This window comes from Nicotiana tabacum, chromosome 6 (genome assembly GCF_000715075.1).
Source record: "Nicotiana tabacum cultivar K326 chromosome 6, ASM71507v2, whole genome shotgun sequence".
NCBI classification, from domain to species: Eukaryota; Viridiplantae; Streptophyta; class Magnoliopsida; order Solanales; family Solanaceae; genus Nicotiana; species Nicotiana tabacum.
The window spans coordinates 193651639-193672591 of record NC_134085.1 but is presented as its reverse complement, the minus strand read 5'-3'; the positions used below and the strand labels follow the sequence as shown (position 1 = coordinate 193672591).

Here is a 20953-nt window from a genome sequence, read left to right as displayed (position 1 = left end):
TCCCTGGAGAGACGAGCTCGAGCCCCTACTGTTTTAACAACATTGATTTGGTTCATTATTCCTTCTTACTTTAGCTCAATATTACTTGTATAATCACTAGTATTAGAATATATCACATATCTTTAGAGCCACAAATTATCTTTAATTGTTACTCACATTTTTCGAGGTAAACAGTTTGGCGCCCACCATGGGGCCGAAGATAATAGTGATTATTTTAGTGCTAGTTTTCTGATAACACACGTTATTCTTTACACTTTTTCTTGTCAAAAATTCTTTGATTTCAGACTTAATCATGTCTAGCACACAGAATGCACCCATCCACGAGGACGAAGGTCTAGGAGAAAATAGCGTCATAGGGCTTGGTATGCCACCCGTAAACCCTAGGGGAGTGCATAACGTGGAGCCGGTTGATATCAAATCACACAATGCTCTAAACACGGACGCAGGCACAGACCCCGTAAGGAATGAGCACAGGGAAGCCCAGGCCGGAGGCCAGGAAACACGAGGACTGGAGGAAGGAAGAGTCAACCTCCAAGTGATATTCGAGATGCTGCAAGCTCAGCAAGTCGCCATCACTCAGCTCCAAAGTCATAACAGAACTCCTAACACAGTCGAACCAGTAAACACATAACACAAACCAGTGCTTGAAAGACCCAATGAAAGCGGCTCGGGGACTGACCCCACGATCATGAAAATGCTCGAAGAACTGACTAAAAGGACCGAGTCAGGAGAAAAGATGTTAGAAGACAACGATAAAAAGGTGGAAACTTACAACTCCCGAGTAGACCAGATACCGGGAGCACCTCCAGTTTTGAAGGGCCTAGATGCCAAAAAATTCATACAAAAACCTTTTCCCTCGAGTGCGGCTCCGATGCCCATTCCTAAGAAGTTCCACATGCCCGATATACCGAAGTACAATGGAACAACTGACCCTAATGAACATATTACTTCTTACACTTGTGAAATTAAAGGAAATGACTTGAATGATGATGAAATCGAGTCAGTATTGTTAAAAAAGTTTGGAGAAACACTATCAAAGGGAGATATGATCTTGTATCATAACTTTGCTCATAACTCCATTGATTCATTTGCTATGTTAGCGGATGTATTCGTAAAAGCCCATGTCGGGGCCATAAAAGTGGCCATAAGAAAATCAGATGTATTCAAGATTAAACAAAGGGACGACGAAATACTAAGGGAGTTCGTGTCCCGGTTTCAGATGGAAAGGATGGAATTACCCCCGATCTCCAATGACTGGGCAGTTCAGGACTTTATGCAAGGTTTGAATGAAAGAAGCTCGATAGCATCTCGACAGCTAAAGCAGAACTTGATCGAGTATCCAGCTGTGACATGGTCGGATGTGCACATCGGTATCAGTCAAAAATTAGGGTCGATGATGACCAGTTGGGAGCCCCCTCGGTCTCAGTTCACCCGAACATATTCACAGTCAAGCCCCCGAGAGACACAGATTGGGGATCAAGATTCTACAAGGAAAGATATCAACCGTACGTCGAAGATAGAAGGAATATTTCAAGGCGTAATGTACCTCAGAATAATCGAAGAGTAGATCGAGGCCAGAGCTCTAGGGGATTCGTGGGCAAAATCGGGTCCGACAGGCGCTCAGGACAAGTGGAAGCTCCCAAGTTACCAGAATACAACTTCAGTGTCGATGCCTCTAATATCGTCTCAGCCATTGGCAAAATTAAAGATACTAGATGGCCCAAGCCCATATAGACAGATGCCTCTCAAAGAAACCCCGACTTAATGTGTAAGTACCATGGTACTCAAGGGCATAAGACCGAGGATTGCAGACAGCTTAGAGAGGAGGTAGCTCGACTATTCAACAAGGGACACCTTCGTGAATTTCTCAGTGACCGGGCCAAAAACCATTTCCGAGAAAGAGATGCAAACAGGAATAATGAACACGAAAAACCTCAATATGTCATTCACATGATCATCAGTGGAGCCGACATCCCAGGACATACATTCAAACGTGCTAAAGTGTCCATCACAAAGGAAAAACGGACTTGGAGCTACGTGCCCGAGGACGCTCTATCATTCTGCGACAAGGAAGCAGAAGACATATCCCAGCCTCACAACGACGCCTTGGTAATCTCTATGCTTTTGAATAAAATTCAAGTTAAACGTGTTTTAGTGAATCTAGGTAGCTCGGCGAACATAATCAGATCGAGGGTCGTGAAACAACTCGGTTTGCAAGATCAGATTGTACCTGCATCCCGGGTGCTGAATGGCTTCAACATGGCAAGTGAAACAATGAAGGGAGAAATTATCTTGCCTATAAACGTAGCTGGGACCATACAAGACACCAGATTCCATGTCATCGAAGGTGACATGAGGTATAACGCACTCCTCGGGAGGCCGTGGATACACAATATGAGGGCAGTCCTTCTACTCTCCATGAGATGATGAAGTTTCCGACAGAGGAAGGACTGAAAACAGTCCACGGAGAACAGCATGCTGCAAAAGAGATGTTCGTAATCGAGGAATTGGTGCCGATATCGGAACCCTTGACCTCGGAGACATCGACCTCCAAAGGTAAGTAGGTGGCTAAGTAGTAGTCACAGCTCCGAGCCTCGACGGAAGCAGAATAACAGGTAATCAAAGGTGAAGAAAGGAATTCCCCAGATCTTCGAACCCTTGTTGTTCCCGAAAAGCCCAATGCTACTAAGCCAACCGCTGAAAAAAAAGGTACACCTGGGAGTGGGATTAATCCCCGCTCTCAGGAAAAAACTCATTCAGTTTTGTGTTGATAATATAGATCGCATTGCTTTGCCCTATTTAAATATGACAGGGATTCCGCTCGAAGGATAAACAGGTAAAATAATTAAAACTTATATTGATGATATGGTCGGATAAGTCCCTGTGCACAGATGAACACTTTAATTCATTTGCAGGAAATAATCAACATATCGGGTTAATACGACACGAAGCTGAACCTAAAGAAGCATTCCCTCGGAGTTGGCGCGACTGAGTTTCTCGGCCTTCGTGGTACCAGGTCAAGGCTCTAAGAGAGGTCATGGTCGCGGATAGCAAGACCTCGGAGTCATTGATAAAGGATCTTACAGGCTCAGCATGATGGAAGCTCTCAAAGGCCCGTGATCTCGAGAATACCCCTTACCGCACAAAAGCTGTAGGTCGCAAAGCATGTGTTGCACTCTTTTTCCCTTAGCTCGGATTTTATCCCAAATGGGTTTTACCAACAAGGTTTTTAACGAGACAACACTTATATGCTACCCGAGGAACGATCAACAAGTATTCAAGGTTTCTTTTCAATCAACCTCGAATATTGGGGGGCATCACCCTCGGAGGTTACATTTATGGGAAATATATTTCACGATTAAGAGGGTTTCGATAGGAAAGCTTTGTAATGGGCCAACCGGTCAAACGAGCCATGTCCATATAGAATAGTCGAGCCCCGGCAGCAAAACATGTATGCATATATCGACTATTTGAAGAAGCATTCAGGTTATATCAAACATATTTTGTGTCTCATACAAGCTCTACACTTACAATCCTACGGGAAACGACTTAAAAGCCAAGACATAGAAGCACCATGAAAATTCGGGGACTGCCATCAAAATTCGAATTAGTAAGACCTCAAAGAGGCACCCCTTCGAAACAAAGGCCAAGGCCAATTTTCTCGGAGTTTAACTTCTCGAACAAAGTTCAGAAAGTTATTGGGTAACAAGTCCAAGTGACATACCCAAAGGCTATGGCCATACTAAAGACTACGGTCATATAATGTCTACAACCAAATAAAAGACTACGGCCATATAAAGGCTACAACTAAATAATGTGGCTCGGAGACGTCCGACTTCCGCTATAAATTAAAAGGCCTTCAAACACTTCGTAAAAATCGGTTAAATCAGGATACCCTCGGCAAAATCTAAATGCAAAGGGCTTCAATAACATCGACCCTTAGAAACACCTCAAGAGGTGTTCGATTACATTTGCACAAATAAATCATTAATAAGGTTCTGATATGTTGAACCTTCGAAAAACCTACGGGTGCAAAAAATACATGTTAAGGCATAATCAAATTTTCACTAAGTCTTTTAAGCCGAAATGAGGGAAAAATTATATAGCCTTTCTAAGAGGCTAAATCGGCCCAACTTAAAGAGCCTAAGGGCCGATATATAAGATCTTAATGGCCAATCTTAAAAGAGCCTAAGGGCCGATATATAAGAGCCTAAAGGCCAATCTTAAAAGAGCCTAAGGGCTGATATATAAGAGCCTAAGGGCCAATCTTAAAAGAGCCTAAGGGCCGATATATAAGAGCCCAAGGGCCAACCCCGAAAGGCCTAAGGGACTAAAACTTATAGATCGAGACTCCGCTTTCATTTCAATTCGGACTCGAGGTTCATAATATCCTGAGCCCACTACGAATTGATTTAAACTCGGCTCGAAAATTATCTAAGGGTTTATAATATCCCGAATCAATCCTCGAACCAGTCATTCAAATGAAGTCTTCCATAAATAAAGGCAATGTTGAATACAGGCCATGTTAAAACCAGCATTAGCCAAAGACGAGATAAAAGTTCCCCTCGTATTTCCAAAAGATGATTACAGGAAGTATTTACACAAGAAAGGCTTACAAGGAAACAAAATAAAGTGACCTAAAACTACTTCAGGGTCACATCCTTAACATCCGCATCTTCATGAGTCGCATCTTCAAGAGTCTCACCCTCGGGGACTTCATCCCCATCTCTTTCACTCTCAGAAACACCGGCCGAATCATCGTCATCAGAAAGCAGAACGACCGCCTCTTCTTCCAAAATCTTCTCCGCTTTAATATCGGCCGAAAGGTCGAAGCCGCGGGCATGTATCTCCTCGAGGGTCATCCTCCAAGATTGTCGCCTAGCATGGTTAAGGGAACTTGATAACTTAACCTCCGTTGTAGAAGAGATCTCAATTGCCCGAGCATTAGCTGCTTCGCCATCGGCTCGATACGAAGCCATTTTTGTCGCAACATCAGATTTAGCCTTGGCAAGCTCAACAACAGATTTGGCCTTAAGCTCCTCGATCTCGAGGCCCCGATCTTGTCTCTCCTCCTTCACACCTTGGATCTGGCGTTTGAGTGAAGCTAACTGCTCTCTTAGAGTCTCCTTCTCGAAGGCGAAATTGTCCATACCTTGCCTCAACCCCAGGATCTCGTTTTCTTTCGTCTTAAGCTCCTCTCGAAGTTGTGCCTCCAAGTCGGACTTCTGATGAAACTGCGAAATTAAAAGTATCAATCACCAATATAAACTAGTGCATAACAAACCCTCGAGAGTTGTGTTATCTTTTCAACATACTCGGCCCGTCCTTGGCATGCCTGCGTTAACTTAACTCGGAGATTGTGGATCTCCAACTTTTTTTTAGCATATAAGGCTTTGATAGCGTCCTTCTCCTCCAAAGTTTTGCATCGAGCAAGATCGTCTCGGGACTTGGAAAATGCGCTTTTATGGAGAATTGTAGCCTTCATAAAGAGGGAGGAAAGAACATTCAAAACAGCTAAAACAACGGCGCAGGCATAAAAACAGAAAACTTACTTGTTCAAAAATGAAGAAAGCATTTGGGTCGGGGCCGTCTTCAAGCCCTGCGAGGCATTCTTGAAAGATGTCATTCCCTTCATGGCTTACTTGCACTCCAGAAGATCTCATATTCACAGCCTCCTGGATTTGCCCCTCGGAGAACTCGGGGCCAGGGGGAGAATCATCCACATTGATCACCCCGAGTGATCTGCTCGGGGCATTTTCTTTTATTTGGAGAGGCTTGGGGTTAGGACGTTTGCCCTCACCCTCATAATGATCCCCTAAACGAGGCGCATTCTTTCTGGACAATGGTTCGGGGACCTTGTTTGAACTCCCTTCGGAGATTTCTTCAGTTCTAGAGTAGGCATCATCAGCCGCCATTGGTTCGGTGGGCTTCGAAGCATCAACATTCTTTCTTTTACGATTTACCAACAAGCAGTCATCATCTTCTTCTTCCTCCTATTCCCGAAGGCGTTGGGCTGTTTCCAGAGATAAGGTCGTCGTATCGGCCTTAGGCCTTCGAGCCACGCTCTTTTTTGGCTTCGGGGGATTTTCAGATGTCTCATTTCTTCTTTTTCTTTCTTTGGGAGGCTTCGGAGCCTCCACTTCACCAACTGGGGGCCAGCCGCAACTCAATGGCGTCTCCAAGACCTACATGAAACCGAGGTAAGTATCCCATAACGGAAGTACAAGAAAACAAACGAGAGAACTCACCGTGATTTTTGACCTCCCATTGACCCTTGGCCAGATCTTGCCAGCAACGCTTCGAGTAAGAGGAGCTTTCGGACCCAGCCCTCGAGGTCCGGGACCCCACCGGGGAACCAAGCAGCGGCTACACCATCGTAAAGAGGTTAGATCAAAGAAAAATACAAAGTCAGGGAAAAGAAAAGAAGGCAGTGGATACTCACGTTTCATGTTCCACTCCTCGGGGAACGACATCCAATCAGCAGGAATCAGATCGAAGGTTTTGACTCGAACAAACCGGCTCATCCACCCATGGTCTTTGTCCTCATCGATACTATTAAACAGAGATTTTAAGGATCGACATTGCAATTTTATCAAGCCCTCACGATAAAAGTCGGGGACTGTACAGTCTGATTAGATGATCAAGGGTAAAGGAAATCCCCTCGATTTGGTTAAAAAACCTGATTAAGTAAACGATTTGCCAGAAGGAGGGGTAGATTTGGTTGAGTGTCGCTTGGTATCATTGGCAAAAATCAAGAATAACTAGATCTATAGGACCCTGAGCCGGAATTGTAGGACCCAACATAAAAGCGTAGGTATATACGCTCAGGTACCCTGCTTTATACGTGGTGATGTCCTCCTCGGAGGAAGGAATCACTATTCCTTTATTGTCCCACTTACAATCTTCTTTACTTGCTTGAGCTCAGCTTTGGTCACCAGACAAACATATCGAGACATGGGCTCGCATCGACCTGGTGTCAAAACAGGTTTCTCGATTTTAAAATGGGATATAATTTCACATGGAGCGCAAATACACTCCTCGATGCGAGGGGCTCCTCGATGCGAGGGGGCACTACCAGTTTACTCTTAGTCGATCGAGAAGATGAATGAGCTTTTTCCTTTTGAGGAACGGATTTAGAAGTTTTATCCATCACTAAGTGGAGGATCCGAGAAGATGAAAAATGTTGTTAGAAAAGAGAAGAGAAAGTTCAAGGAGATTAAAAAAAAGGATAATGAGGCTTTGAAAACAATATGGGAATAAAGTTTGAAAGGTTGTGGAATCTATCTATTTATAAAGATTATTTAAGCGTGCTGAGGAAGCCAAAAGGCCGACCGTCAGCCGCCTTCAATTAATGATTTTGGGAATCGTACAAAAAGAAACTTTTCAGTCACTTCAACCACTTATGTCATGATATTGGCATCAGGACCAAGGCATCGGAAACTAATTAGTCAAAAATTATTAAGGACAACCTACAAGTCGAGTTCGAGCAAACACTCACTCGATTACTAAGCCCAAGGGCTACCCAAGTTCGAGAAAATTCTCATTCGGGGCTATCTATAAAGCCTAAGGGCTATCTCTATTTCGAGTTCGAGCAAACACTCACTGGATTACTAAGCCCAAGGGCTACCCGAGTTCGAGAAAATTCTCATTCGGGGCTATCTATAAAGCATAAGGGCTATCTCTATTTCGAGTTCGAACAAGCGCTCGCTCGGCTATTAAGCCCAACGGCTACCCGAGTTCGAGAAAATTCTCATTTGGGACTATCTACAAAGCCTAAGGGCTATCTCTATTTCGAGCTCGAGCAAACGCTCACTCAACTACTAAGCCGAAGGGATACCCGAGTTCGAGAAAATTCTCATTCGGGGACTATCCATCAAGCTTAAAGGATATCTTTATTTCAAGTACGAGCAAACGTCCACCCGAATATTAACCCCAAGGGCTACCCGAGTTCGAGCAAATTCTCATTCAGGGACTACCTATGAGGCCTAAGGGTTAACTTTATTTCGAGTTCGAGAAAATTCTCACTCGAGGGGCTATCTACGAAGCCTAAAAGGGCTAACTTTATTTCAAATTCGAGACCTTGCTCCCACTCAACTCAAACTCAGGAGTCCCAGTGTCCCGAGCTCGCATCAAATCAACCTAAGCCTAGCTCGAGGATTAACAAAGAACCTTAACAGGTGTTATATTAGTCGATTAAAACCTAAGGGTTTATTATGTTCCGGGTCCAGTATTCGGACTAATCGCTTGAGTTATACACTCAGATTTTTCACAAACGAAGGCATAATGGAACCCAACACGAATCGTAGTTGAAATAAAGAAATTCTTATATTGACAAAAGATGTTTACAAAGCCCACAAGGGGACTTTACATAGAAACAAAGAAGCAAAAACAAAAGCCAAAAACCTAATCTACTTTTGGGAGCATATCCTCGAGAACGACATCTTCGAAAACCTTCTCCTCGGGGACTCTATCTCGATCTTTAGAGAAAATTGTAGCCTGGTGAAAAACTTGGTGAGTATGGGTCTTGTCAGCACAACTATTTTGAAGCCACTTCTTGAGACATTGTACCGGTGTGAGATGCAAAATTTAGTAGATGATAGTGCCACCTCATTTCATGGAAAGCAAGGGGAATGAAGCGTCACACCAGGTTGAAGTTAAGAGAGATGAGCAACAGAGTAAAGTTCACGTATCTTCTGATACGAGAAGAATTCGGTGCCCTTCTCTCGTTGTTTCGAGCCAACAACAACAACAATAACAACTTAGTATAATCCCACTTAGTGGGAAAAAACGTTGAAAAAAGGAGCCATGACATAACTGATAAAATTGCTGCCATGTGACCTTGTGGTCACAAGTTTGAACCATAAAAATAGGTGATTAGAGGAGGATATAGAGAAGGGAAAAGGCTAAAAGTTGATGAAGAAAGAATGAGTGTAGATTTGTTCAGCCAAGTAACCCCTTATTTATAGAAAGACACCGATGAAACCGACGACGCATTCAATGCTTCTGGGGAAATGGACCAGCGGTACATTCAACGCTTCTGGGGAAACGAACCGACGGGACATTTCGTTCACTTCAAAAGCCTACGTCATAAGCATGACATCATCGCCAAAGGCTCGGGAAAATCGAGGCTCGAATCATTTCATATCATTTCATTCTAAGAAATACGAGGACTATCTGTATACGGTCAAAATCAAGGAGTATGATTTTGAAGTCTTGAATCGGGCTATAGACTCGAGTCTGTAAGACTCAAAGTGGGTGTCGTATCCGGTTAAGGAACACCTACCTCAAGGAAGATGATCGAATGCCCAGCATGGACTACATTGAGGGCAGCATTATCTCGAAATCAATCAAGAAAGAGCGAGAATTTCTCAAGGACACGTGGAGCTGGGCATTAATTATAGGATAAGGGTTGTACGAAATGCTACAGGTCCGTACTAGGCCGTTATACACCTGTACCAATAGAATTCTTTACCTCTATAAGCAAGATGCTATATTGGGGTTTTCTCCTCCTATATAAAGGGGACCCCAATCATTTTGTAAAGGGATCAGATCATTCACTGCAATAGAACATTCTTATTCTTCTCTTGTTTAACGTGCTCAGCAATTATTCTTCAGTTTTATTGCATTTACTCATTTGTTCATACTTTATTGGTCTTAGCTGACCTCGAGGTCCCTGGATAGACGAGCTCGAGATCCCTACTGTTTCAACAACATTGATTTGGTTCATTATTCCTTCTTACTTAAGCTCAATATTACTTGTATAATCGCCAGTATTAGAATATATCACATATCTTTAGACCCACAAATTATCTTTAATTGTTACTCACATTTTTCGAGGTAAACAAGCAACAACAAAAGTTGAAGAGAAATAAGAAAGTAAAGAACAAGAATGAGAGAATGAGGAATAGCAAGTAGAAAGAAGAAGAACTGTATAGATGGCAATGGGGCAATGCGGGGTGGTTGCGAGGCGGGTTCAACCTTAACCCGCGATGATTTCAACCCGCCCCGCACCGCCCCGCATGACAAAATTTTCAGTTTTCAACCCGCCCCGCCTCGCCTCGCATAAACCCGCCATGCATAACAAAAGTTTTCTATTTTTTTTCAATTTTAATGAGTAATTTTAGCCTATTATTATACTATGTCTAAAGCTTCCCTTTCTTATTTATATACAAAAAATTATGAGAAAGTTTCGAGAAGAGTAATACTCTATTTAGCAAAATTTTTAATTTTTATTTACTTTAAGAGAGTTTCCAGAAACTACTTGCGTGAGACTACCATTTGCGTTTAGCTAAATCACTTTTTTTAAAAAAATACTCCTGTTAGTATTAGATGAGCAACTTATATTAGACCAATTTCGCAAAAATATGCTTTTGAACGTCAAATTATGTAGAGAAAAGCAATTTATATATGTAGAGAAAAGCAGCAAATTCACGATGGTACTAATCAAGAGTGCTTCACCCACAACCGCATTACGTTTTTAAAAAATGTTTGCACTTGCTCCGCAATCGCCCCGCAACCGCATAAGCCTAAACCCACCCGCCCCGCAACCGCATAAGCTTAAACCCACCCGCCCCGTATAAGCTTAAATCCGCCCCGCCCACAACCTTCCCGCCCCATTGCCATTCCTAAAAAGAAGTGAAGAGGAAAAAGAAGAGGGAAATAAAAATTTGAAATAATTTGAATATGTAGTCTTTTAAAGTTTTTGAAAATTTTAATATTTACTCACACTTTTATTATTTTTAATTTGACCCTCGAACCCCTTTAATTACATATTTTTTGTTTAATCTTAAAAACTATTTTTCATCTCATTCTTCCAATAAAGTGAAAGAAAGGCCGCAACAGTAGAGGTAAAAATTGCACGGAGCGCCTTATTTGGTCGCCCCCATTTAACATATACCCATTTTTTTTAATTTTTTTAACTTATACCCACTTTTTAAAAAATTTCAGCTCCCTTTCTCCTCAATGTTTTAACATTTATAAATAACTATGGGACAAATGACTCTTCCATTTGGGCAGATAACAATTAATCCACTCAAGTCGTTGGACTTGTATAAGTTAACGAATTTGATGAGATTTCTGTTGTGGGAAAAAAGTGACAATGGAAGAGCTGTACAATTAAACGACTAGGGAATGACAGCAAGTCTATAAAAAGCCATTGCAGTAGCAAAAGACACCATTTTCTAATTGGCACAATTAAAAAGCGGAGATACCAAATAAAATTTAGCGATAAGAAACGATAAAAGAAAGCAGATTTACATGATGCAGGGGACAGTGAAAAAGAATCCAAATAGGACAGTGAAAAACTTCAGCTCTAGCAAATTCGGGTTTGAGCATGGGCTCAACTAAAGCCAGCCCAACCAAGCTATTCACAAGTCTTTTACACCACATCAATTCCCGGTGGTGGCGACGGTGACGGCACGGCGGCGTCAAAGTTTTTCTATTTATTTGAATTTTCTCTCTTTATCTACTGCTGAGAAGAATGAATTTTTAGCAAAAATTAATGGGTAAGAAAGGATCAAGAAAGAAAGGAGGTGGTACAACATCTGGGTCAGTAACATTGAGAGAGGAGCTAAGTGGGAAGGAGAAACAAAATCATGTAAATGCAAAATCAATGCTTAAATTGGAACATATAAAGAATCTTGCTACCTGGGTTAGCGGTGAAACTCCCATACATTCACTTGGTGCATTCTTTGGTCAGAGATTAGCTGCTTCAGCTGAATCCTTGGGTGTTCCTCCGGATCCCTCTTTGTTTTCTTGTCAAAGGTTTGCTCTTTTTTTTTTTTTTTTTTTTTGTTGTTGTTGTTGTTGATTTTTTTTTTTCCTTAATTTTTTCCCTTTTTAACCATTAATGAATTATTTTACTGCGTTTAGAGACTTGTTTTAATTTGGCGGTGGCTTAAAAATTAGATCTTGGTTCACTGTGATGGAACTGTTATTTGAATTAAAGTGTGATAGCAGTGTAAGTATTAATTAAAAATATCAAAAAGTGTTATTTGAGTTGACTTTCAGTCCTATGTTATGCATACTCTCCGAAATAATGTCGCACCATGTCGGATTCTCCAAAAATACACTACTTTTGGAGAATCTTACACGCACCTCCACAACTCACAATCTCAATAAAATTAATTTTTATCCTGAAGAAACCGTTTAATCCTGCTTGTAGCATTATTTGTAAGCTCTATTTAGCTGAAAAAGAAATAATCGTGCTTTGTTGAAGCTTCTGTTTTATTTAAACTTTAATTTTATTTATTTTTTGCCAACTTTCTATGTTGAAGCTTCGATTGTGATACTTTTGATCTTGCCCCCTTGTTTGCATGGTAAGCATTACCACGCGAATTAGAGGACTCAAGCAAGCATTAAGAATCATTACTTGGAATTTTGGTGTTTAAGCATTAAGAATCATTACTTGGAATTTGGTGTTTTCTCTTTCAGCCTTAACTGAAGTTGTTGCCCTCCCCCCCCCCCCCCCAAAAAAAAAAAAAAAATTGTCTGCTAAGTTGATCTTTGCCTTACATTTGGCCGTATCCATTTATAGGAGCATGTTTATTGAGATTATGAAGTACTATTTTTGGCATGTCCCGTTTATATGCTAATATGCTATTCGCGATTGAATGTAGAGGCCTCTCTCCCCTTGCTCATCACGTTTTGTTAAAAATGTCCTGCTCAATCTTTTATATTAACGGTCCAGTGCTTCAACGCAAGATACTTTGTCTTGTGAATTAAGCACGCGGCAAGCTCATTGCACTAATAATTCCAGACAAAGCCAATCTCGATGGTGTTATAGATTACCCTTCAGTTATAATTGCAAATTGCCAAATTGTATTGACAAATTGCAAAGTAGAAGATTAAAAGTTAAAACTGGCCTTGTTGTTGAGGGTTTTTTACTTTCTAGTCTTATATAACTATCTTACTCGACTTGATTCATTCTGATGCCTTTATAATAACTTTTCAATTGTTGGAAATACCTATTCCAGCTTTATTATTATTACATTCATTGTTATAGATACCCAGCCTCCACCTTTGCTTTCGGAATACCAAATTAATCAATATATGCTCTCTAGATGCTCAGCTTATTTTACAGCCAATCTAGGACTCATATTTCATAGTAGATACAACAGTGCTGACGGGGATCTCGTTAAGTTTTCATTAGGAGTTCTATGGAGATCCTTTATTCATTGCTGTTCGTTTGTTGGATGAAGACTCTAACATCATAAATTTCATCTAAAAAATGATGAGAATATCTGTCCGTATAGTCGTCTACATTCTTAAACAATAATGGATGTGTTCCAATTTATTATCAAGATACAGTGCTATTGTAGGAATTGAATAATAGTATGACATAGAATAGTGCTGAAACATGTTAGGCATTTAGTACATATGGTGGTCTTACTGACAGAATAACACAATACTCATTAACAGTACTTGGCTAATTAATTCTTTATCAAAAATTAAAAATATGAGTAGAAGGTTCCAGAGATTATAGTAAACACCATTTGAACTGCCCATGTTCTGCCAAGATTCTGTCAAATCTGAATATGTTGTCTTTTGCTGATTTTGGTAGTGACGGATTGTTCATCAAAGAAAAGTTCAAAAGGGTCACTTGACAAGGGTACCTATGGGGTCTAGACCCATACCAGTTGTTGAAACATTTCTAAATATAAGGAACATGCTATGTTGCAGAAATGTCCTGAAGTCTAGAACTATTTGGTTCCTTTTAATATATCTGGTTTATTGAACTTGCTTGGTACTTGTGTTATGTGGCAAAATACATAGATGAATGGTTCTTTGATGTCAGTCACATCTTTCTCCATAGATTGTTCTTATATGGCTTGAAACAGGATAGACGATTCTTTCATCAAAGGTTTCAAAGAAAGCGAAAGAAGCAAAGTATAATAAAGTAGGAATTTACTTCATTATTTTTCTTAAAGAGGAAACAACTCCAAGATAATGCTAGGATGATAAAGAAGATATGCCAATGTCTTATGTGTTTCAGATTCTAGATATTCTTATAGCTAACTAACTTTTTATGTCATTTGGTTATTCTATGATTGAGCTTAAAGCATAATAAAATGTATGGACCGACTTTTCTGCATAATTTCCCATTAGGGCAGCTCGGTGCACTAAGCTCCCGCTATGTGTGGGGTCCGGGGAAGGGCCGGACCACAAGGATCTATAGTACGCAGCCTTATCGTGCATTTCTGCAAGAGGTTGTTTCCACGGCTTGAACCCGTGACCTCCTGGTCACATGACAACAACTTTACCAGTTACGCCAAGGTTCCCCTTCATATTTTCCCATTAGATATCTGTAAATTCATATGATGGCTAACACTAAGCTTATCCAGAAAATCAAAAAAGAAAACGAACAAGGTCAGCATTCTGTTGACCTTCTCTAACTGTGAACTGATTTAAGAATTTTACGCTGGTTTGGAAAACAGAGAAAGAATCAGATTCCGGCTGAATCCTTGATTGTACTTATGTCTTGGCGTTTAATGATTTATATCCTCTTCTACAAAGGTGGCATAACTGAGATACATTAGAATGGTAGTTTGGAGTAGTTTTTTTCATGCAGATCATCAACTGTTTTGTGTATATGCTCTCTCACTTTGCTCAATAACTTTTTTTATTTTTATTTTTATTTTTATCGCAGTATGTTTAAATTCTTGCCACACTTTGACATAGTTTTTTATGAAGTACTTTGACATCATTAATTATAATATTATGTTCTTTATCTAATATGGATGGAGACTTGTTAATTCTCAAGAGTGTAATTAAAATTAGAAGAGCTAGAATTTTATTTGTTATGCTTTTTAATTTCTGAGATAGGACAAGAACTGTTGGATGAGGAAGACACCCAAATGTGGCGGACGTCTACCAACAGTAATAAGTTTTTATGTTACACTATATGCCTGTCAGGCAGTTTATTGGACTATATAATTCTGTCTATCCACGGTGTAAACACTGATAGTAACATCATACCTTATAGCAACGCCTTTACGTAATCTTGTTACTTTATAATCCTTGTTCGTAAAGCAAGTGTTTGGTCCAATAGATACTGTGGTGTGGTATCAATAAAGATACTTTTCTATCAAAATAACTTTTCTGTTTAGTACCCAGGAGTGTTGCATAGCGAATGAAGTGAGCAAAACCAATGAAGACAAAAAATACTAGGTGATTTCTTCACATCTGCTTGAGTCTTGGTGGCCAAAGCCACCCGATACTTGTCCTGGTAGGAGGTAGCAAGTACCTGGTGAAATAATCAAGATACGCGAAAGCTGGCCCTGACACCATTTTTATAATTATTTTTGTTTCGATTTCTCTGAAAGCTGGTTATGTTTGAGTTCAAGATGCAATTATGGGCAGATTTTTTCGATAACTGGCTGCAGCCTGCACCATATACTGTTTAGGGAACAATGTTCACAACTGTCATGTTTGAATGAGTCATTGCTGATTTTTCACCCCCTTTTGTTATGAGAAAATTGAGGCTTGCATACTAACTTGTATTAGCTATTCCGCAGGTGTGAATCTATCCTTCAGTCTGGCTATAATTGTTCATTATGGATCGAGAAGAACAAAAGAAAGGGACAAAATAGACTCAAGAAACCTGGTATTCCCCCGAAGAACTATGTTGTCTATGAGTGCCATTTCTGTTCACATCGTAATCTGAAGAGAGGAACTCCGAGTGGCTATATGAATGACCTATATCCTGTCAAAACAACAACTTCAAGAGTATACCCTACTAAATCAGCAACCCGAAAGTCTGAACAGTTGGATACGGTAGTGTCCAGTATCGATAAGGCAAGAGTCGCCCCTACTGAATCAGCAATGCAAAAATCTGAACAGTTGGATACGTTATTGGCTAATATCGATGAGACAAGAGTTGACCTTACTGAATCAGCAACCCAAAAGTTTGAACAGTTTGATACTTCAGTGGATAGTGCCAATAGAGTTAATAATGCAGATGTAATGGTTTCATCTGAAATAGTTGGAGATGATCCTACTGCTGGTCCTGCAACTCCATTGTCGACAGTAACAGTTACTTCTTTGTTGGATTCTAAGAGGAAGAAAAGAAACAGAACAGGGTCCAAGAAGAAAGTTGAACCTCAGGATGGTTCATCCGCGACAGATGCTGAGGAAACCGTCCCAACATCCAGTAAGCGAAAGAGGAAGTCTTGGACTAGTTTGAAGGAAATTGCTGAAAGTGAGGGTAGCAATAGCAGAAAGTTCTCCAACATATCTGTTTCATTTGTTCTTTGATTGTAATAACTATATTACTGTTTGTTGAGAACCCTTTAGTGTTTAATGTTGATACATCCATACTCTTAACAGAAATCTCATTTCTATGTTAGGTAAGGAGAGCTTTGGAGCAACGGTAAAGTTGTCTCCGCGTGACATATAGGTTACAGGTTCGAACCGTGAAAGCAACGACTAATGCTTGCATTAGGGTGGACTGACATCACACCCTTAGGGGTGCGGCCCTTCCTCAGACCGTACGTGAATGCGGGATGCTTTATGCATCATACTGCCCTTTATGTTGTAGGAGTATCAAAATATTCCCTTAAACTAAAATATAATTGAGAACACATAGATTAGGATTTGATGATCCGAAAAGAAAAAGATCTTTCTATTGTAAAATTTAGAGTGAAAATATTTCCTTTTCTTTGTTATTGAGACACTATTGATCTTGTTGAGACATTATTGATCTTATATTAGTGACTTATGCTTTCCTGAACTTGTGAGTTTTCATTCCTTTGCGGTATTTTCATCGAAAAATGCTTCTGAAATGTTATTTATTGAAATTTTGTTTGTGTTTTGGAAAAATTACGGTTTTTTCCATGACTTGAGTCTTGAGCTAAAATTAGGGTTCGAAAAATGCTACTTATCACTCATAGGTTGCATTTGGAATGATAGAAATTGCAAAGTACATTACCTTGCCCACCAGCACAGATACTCTGCTCACCAAGGTTTAGGCGGATGGAAAGAAATCACCTAGTAGTGTTTAGGATAATATATCCCCTTTTCTGATGCTTATTAGGGAAATTCATATTCCTTCACAAATATACAAAACTAGTACTCCTTATTGCTAGCTTCAACCAACACTACATTTTTCTCAACTTTTGATCCAAAAAAATATTACCAAACACTATCTTCCTACCATTTCTTTCACCTTGTAGAACTGTTATATGGCATCCGCTTTTGTACCTGACTAAACATTGGAAAATAATCTGGAAAATGATTTCTGATAGAACACTTTCCATGAAGATTATTTTCCTTGGAAACATTTCATCCATAATGTTTGAAGGAGGTGATTTCATGGGTCACTCTGCTTCTTAGTCTCTGGTTGTTTGGTTTATTGTTAAAGTTTAATGGGGTATCATGATATAGGAAATGGGTTTCTGGATGCTTTTTACTTCAACATAAGAAAATACTGCAAACAGCTAGATTAGATTTGGATTCACTTTGATTTAATGAATATCATTTGATGTAGTAATGGCTACTTTGTAAGGAGTTGGAGAAATGAGAGGGCGGATTAATCTAAATTAGTATCTCTCCTCGTAGAAGTATATCACTATGACTTGTGTCACATCGGTGAGTTATGAGTATCTTGGTCTCCTTATATGGTCTTGGACAATCCTCACCTCAAAAGCTAGCTTTTGGGGTTGAGTTAGGCCCAAGGTTCATTCTTATCACGGTATCAGAGCCAGGCCCATCCCAATTTATTGTTACCGATGTTGGGCCCCCATTTATATTGTCCACGCTCCAGTTGCAGGCCTGGGCGTGGGGGGGGGGGGGGGGGGGGTGTTGAGTTGTGTCCCACATCGGTGGGTTATGGGTATCTTGGTCTCCTTATATGGTCTCGGGCAATTCTCACCTCACAAGCTAGCTTTTGGGGTTGAGTTATGCCCAAGGTCCATTCTTATCAACTTGAATATAGTAGAAGAGGCTTGGTTTGGTGTGCCTGGATGTTGGTATGAGAGCTCAGGAGATTCTGTGCTATTTTTTTTTTTTGGCAATCCGCTAGGCAAGCGCCTAGGGCTAGTTTTTTATTAACAAGAGAAAAGAAAAATACAACAATTAGGAAGAGTACAAATAAGGGGGACAATAGCACCGGTATTGTTACCCATATGCCTTGGCTATATAATCAATCACTCCTCTGCGCCTCACATTGCCTTATGATGGCAGCCTCATGTAGAGGATTCATGGGGTAACTGCCGGCAAAGTCTCACGAGGGCATATAATCTCATAGCCTTGAGGATATTTTCCAAAGGTATAGGACCAAGGCAACACAAACCGGGCTAAACCTTACCTTACTATTCCTATTGAGGCTTTAAGTAAGTTCACCTACTAGCATGCATGTAAAAAATAAGAGCTGGAAATTACCAAATATTCAATGATCATCACAGAGTTTATAACATACTCTGTGATGATATTACAAATGAGAATACTAATATAATGGTAGAATAAAATGATGAAGGAATTAAAATGTTGTTCCTTCTTGTCCGAACTTGTAATTTCTTCAATTTGTAACTCTTTTTCATCACAATCCCAATTCTTCAAGATGTATTCAAAATTCATGATTTCTTTTTTGAACGATTGGACTTTGTAGATGTAGTTGGCGCGACCTTCTTTTGTTTGGCAACTCTCATTGGGAGTCGCCTAATATTTAAAAAATCACTAACCTTGTCGTCCCAACTATTTTTCCTTGTATGAGATTTCCTATTTTTTCCGTTATGCATAGGTGACAAATCACCTTTTCTTGCTGCCTCTGCCCTGCATTGATTTAGAATATCATCTTCTTCACCTTCTTCATATGTATCTCTGCCCACAAGCACCTGATTTTGCAAGTCTTGAACATGTTCTTGAATTACCACACTGTTTTCATCCTGTTTATTAACCAACGCTGCCTTGTTTTTGTGTTGTAATATGCTTTGCATTTTGTTCCTGCTATAATTCACTCGACCAGTGCTTAAAGCAGTAAGATTTAATGAGCTAGCAGGCTTTGAGCTTACCATTGCATCCAATAGCTTTCTTTCCGTTGGTGTAATAGTAGCAGTGGTTGTCACAATTTGTTGTTTCCCAGAAATTGTTGTTACTGTTGATGTGCAATCAGCAGTAGGTTTAATAACTGGATCATTTTGATTAAGCTGCTGCTCCATTGCATCGAAGATTGGATTATCTGTTACAATATGCTGCTGCCCAGATTTTATTGTAGCAGCTGTTTGATCAGTTTCAGCTGGGACTAACTGCTTTGTATGTGTTGTTGCAGTTCGCTTCAAGCTTCCATTTGGAGAATTTCTGGGCAAAAATATTGGAGCGTTGATGTTCAATTTGCTCCTATGACTTGCTGCTGGTCCCTCATCATATTTTGCCATTGCTAGACAGTCAAGATCTTCACCTGCACTCTCTTGATCGACCTCCTGATCAGCTTCTTCAGATGAAAACCCTGCATGACCATCACCCCAATCCTCGTATTCGTCATCCTCTTCACGTTGTTGTAACCAAAATTTAGATTTGATCACTTTTGCTTGGATAAATTCATCATTGTTTCCAGTTGATAGAAAAAGCTGCCCAGCTTCACCTTCAAAGTCGTCGTAGGTTTCAACTGATTGTGATGGAACATCAAATACAGAGGTATTTAATGTGACCAAAGCACCATTAGTTGCAAGGTTCTTGGCATTGGTTGCTCGAGCATCAGGACGTTTAGCATTAGCTGCAGCTTGCAAAGCACCAGTACCAACCTTGTCCTTGCCAAATTGTGCAGATACCTCACCTCGATCAACAACATCCTTTGGGCCTGATACTTGCGGAACATTAGACTGTTTCTGCTGTGTATTAACCTGTCCAGTAACTGAAGGGGACTTAGAAGCAGTCCTGAATTGACCAACACCTTCAGCACATTCTACTGCTGCTTTGTCCACTGGTTTAACAGGTGCAACAGCAGTTCCCTGAGCCAGAGTCCCCTGCTCAAATCCCTGCTCTCTTTCAGCTTGAGCATTTGGAAATTTAGCCTCTACATTGACAGTCTGCTTTTCATGATCAGTAGCATCTTGCAATGCCCCTGTTACAGTTTCCATTATGTTAGCTTGACCATTAACAACCTTTGATCCTGTTCGATTATCATCAGAAATTCCTTCAGCAGATCTCTGTTGGCCAGCATTAGCCTTATTTAATTCTCCATTAGCTGTTTCAGTCACATTACAGTTGCCAACTTCTTTTGCAACATCGTCCACCGACTGGCCAGATCTTTTGGCATTAAGGAAGTCCCTGGCATCTCCTTTTAATTTATCAACACTGGACATGTCATCGCCCAAATTTTCGGCGTCGTCGATCTTATTCTTTAAAAGCAGTCGACACATTTCCTCTACGTGGCCTTGCCGTTACAATAGATACAATAACCGGGAGGTTATCATATATTACTTCTTGAAACACCTCGACAATCTTTCCAGATGCATTATTAACATGCTGCAAACGTATACGCGTTGGCAGTTTGTCTAAGAGATCGAGAATAACCTTAACTCTAGCAGTGCTAGGTCGGGATTTCACCTGTGTTGCTTTGTCGATAGCGATTGGTTTACCCACTGCATTAGCTATTGACAACAGTGATTGTCGAGCAAATAATTCTGGAGACAAGTTTGGTAATGAAATCCAAACTGCAGCCTTTGATGTTTCTTCCTTAGGATTGTATCCAACTGTCCAAGGGAAGACCCTATACTGATGTTGTTCGCCACTGTGCGAAAAAGAATTTACTGCTCGGGCTAGTGCGTTGACAAAATCCTCTGGTTGATCCAATCATAACAGTAGTTGACGTGGGGCAAGATGACCAATCAAGCAATGGCCTTTTATGCTTAGTATTTTTGGCAGTAAGCTTCTTAGAACCTGCAAATCTGGCGCTCTTGGAGATAACTTCAGCACAACTGCTTGATGCAATCCTTTTTCAATAGCAAAAGTTTGTCTT

General features: G+C 40.4%; 1 protein-coding gene across 2 annotated transcripts; it reads left to right on the top strand.

Moving 5' to 3' along the window:
• The first annotated feature begins 11076 nt into the window (after window positions 1-11076).
• On the top strand, window positions 11077-16729 carry LOC107785192 (uncharacterized). 2 transcript variants are annotated; one of them, XM_016606432.2, is made up of 3 exons: window positions 11077-11763; window positions 15516-16198; window positions 16347-16729. In XM_016606432.2, exons 1-3 carry the CDS (start codon window positions 11501-11503, stop codon window positions 16394-16396), a joined length of 996 nt encoding a protein of 331 aa, XP_016461918.1. In that variant the 5' UTR covers window positions 11077-11500; the 3' UTR covers window positions 16397-16729. The 2 variants fall into 2 exon arrangements, with proteins under 2 accessions (XP_016461918.1, XP_016461917.1); XM_016606431.2 differs by lacking the exon at window positions 16347-16729 and having other exon boundaries at window positions 11079-11763; window positions 15516-16329.
• The last annotated feature ends 4224 nt before the right edge of the window (window positions 16730-20953 follow it).

Coding starts and splice junctions, on each gene's coding strand:
- LOC107785192 (XM_016606431.2), top strand. CDS start 11,501: ATGGGTAAGAAAGGATCAAGAAAGAAAGGAGGTGGTACAACATCTGGG. Junction 11,764..15,515: donor TCTTTGTTTTCTTGTCAAAG/GTTTGCTCTTTT, acceptor GCTATTCCGCAG/GTGTGAATCTATCCTTCAGT.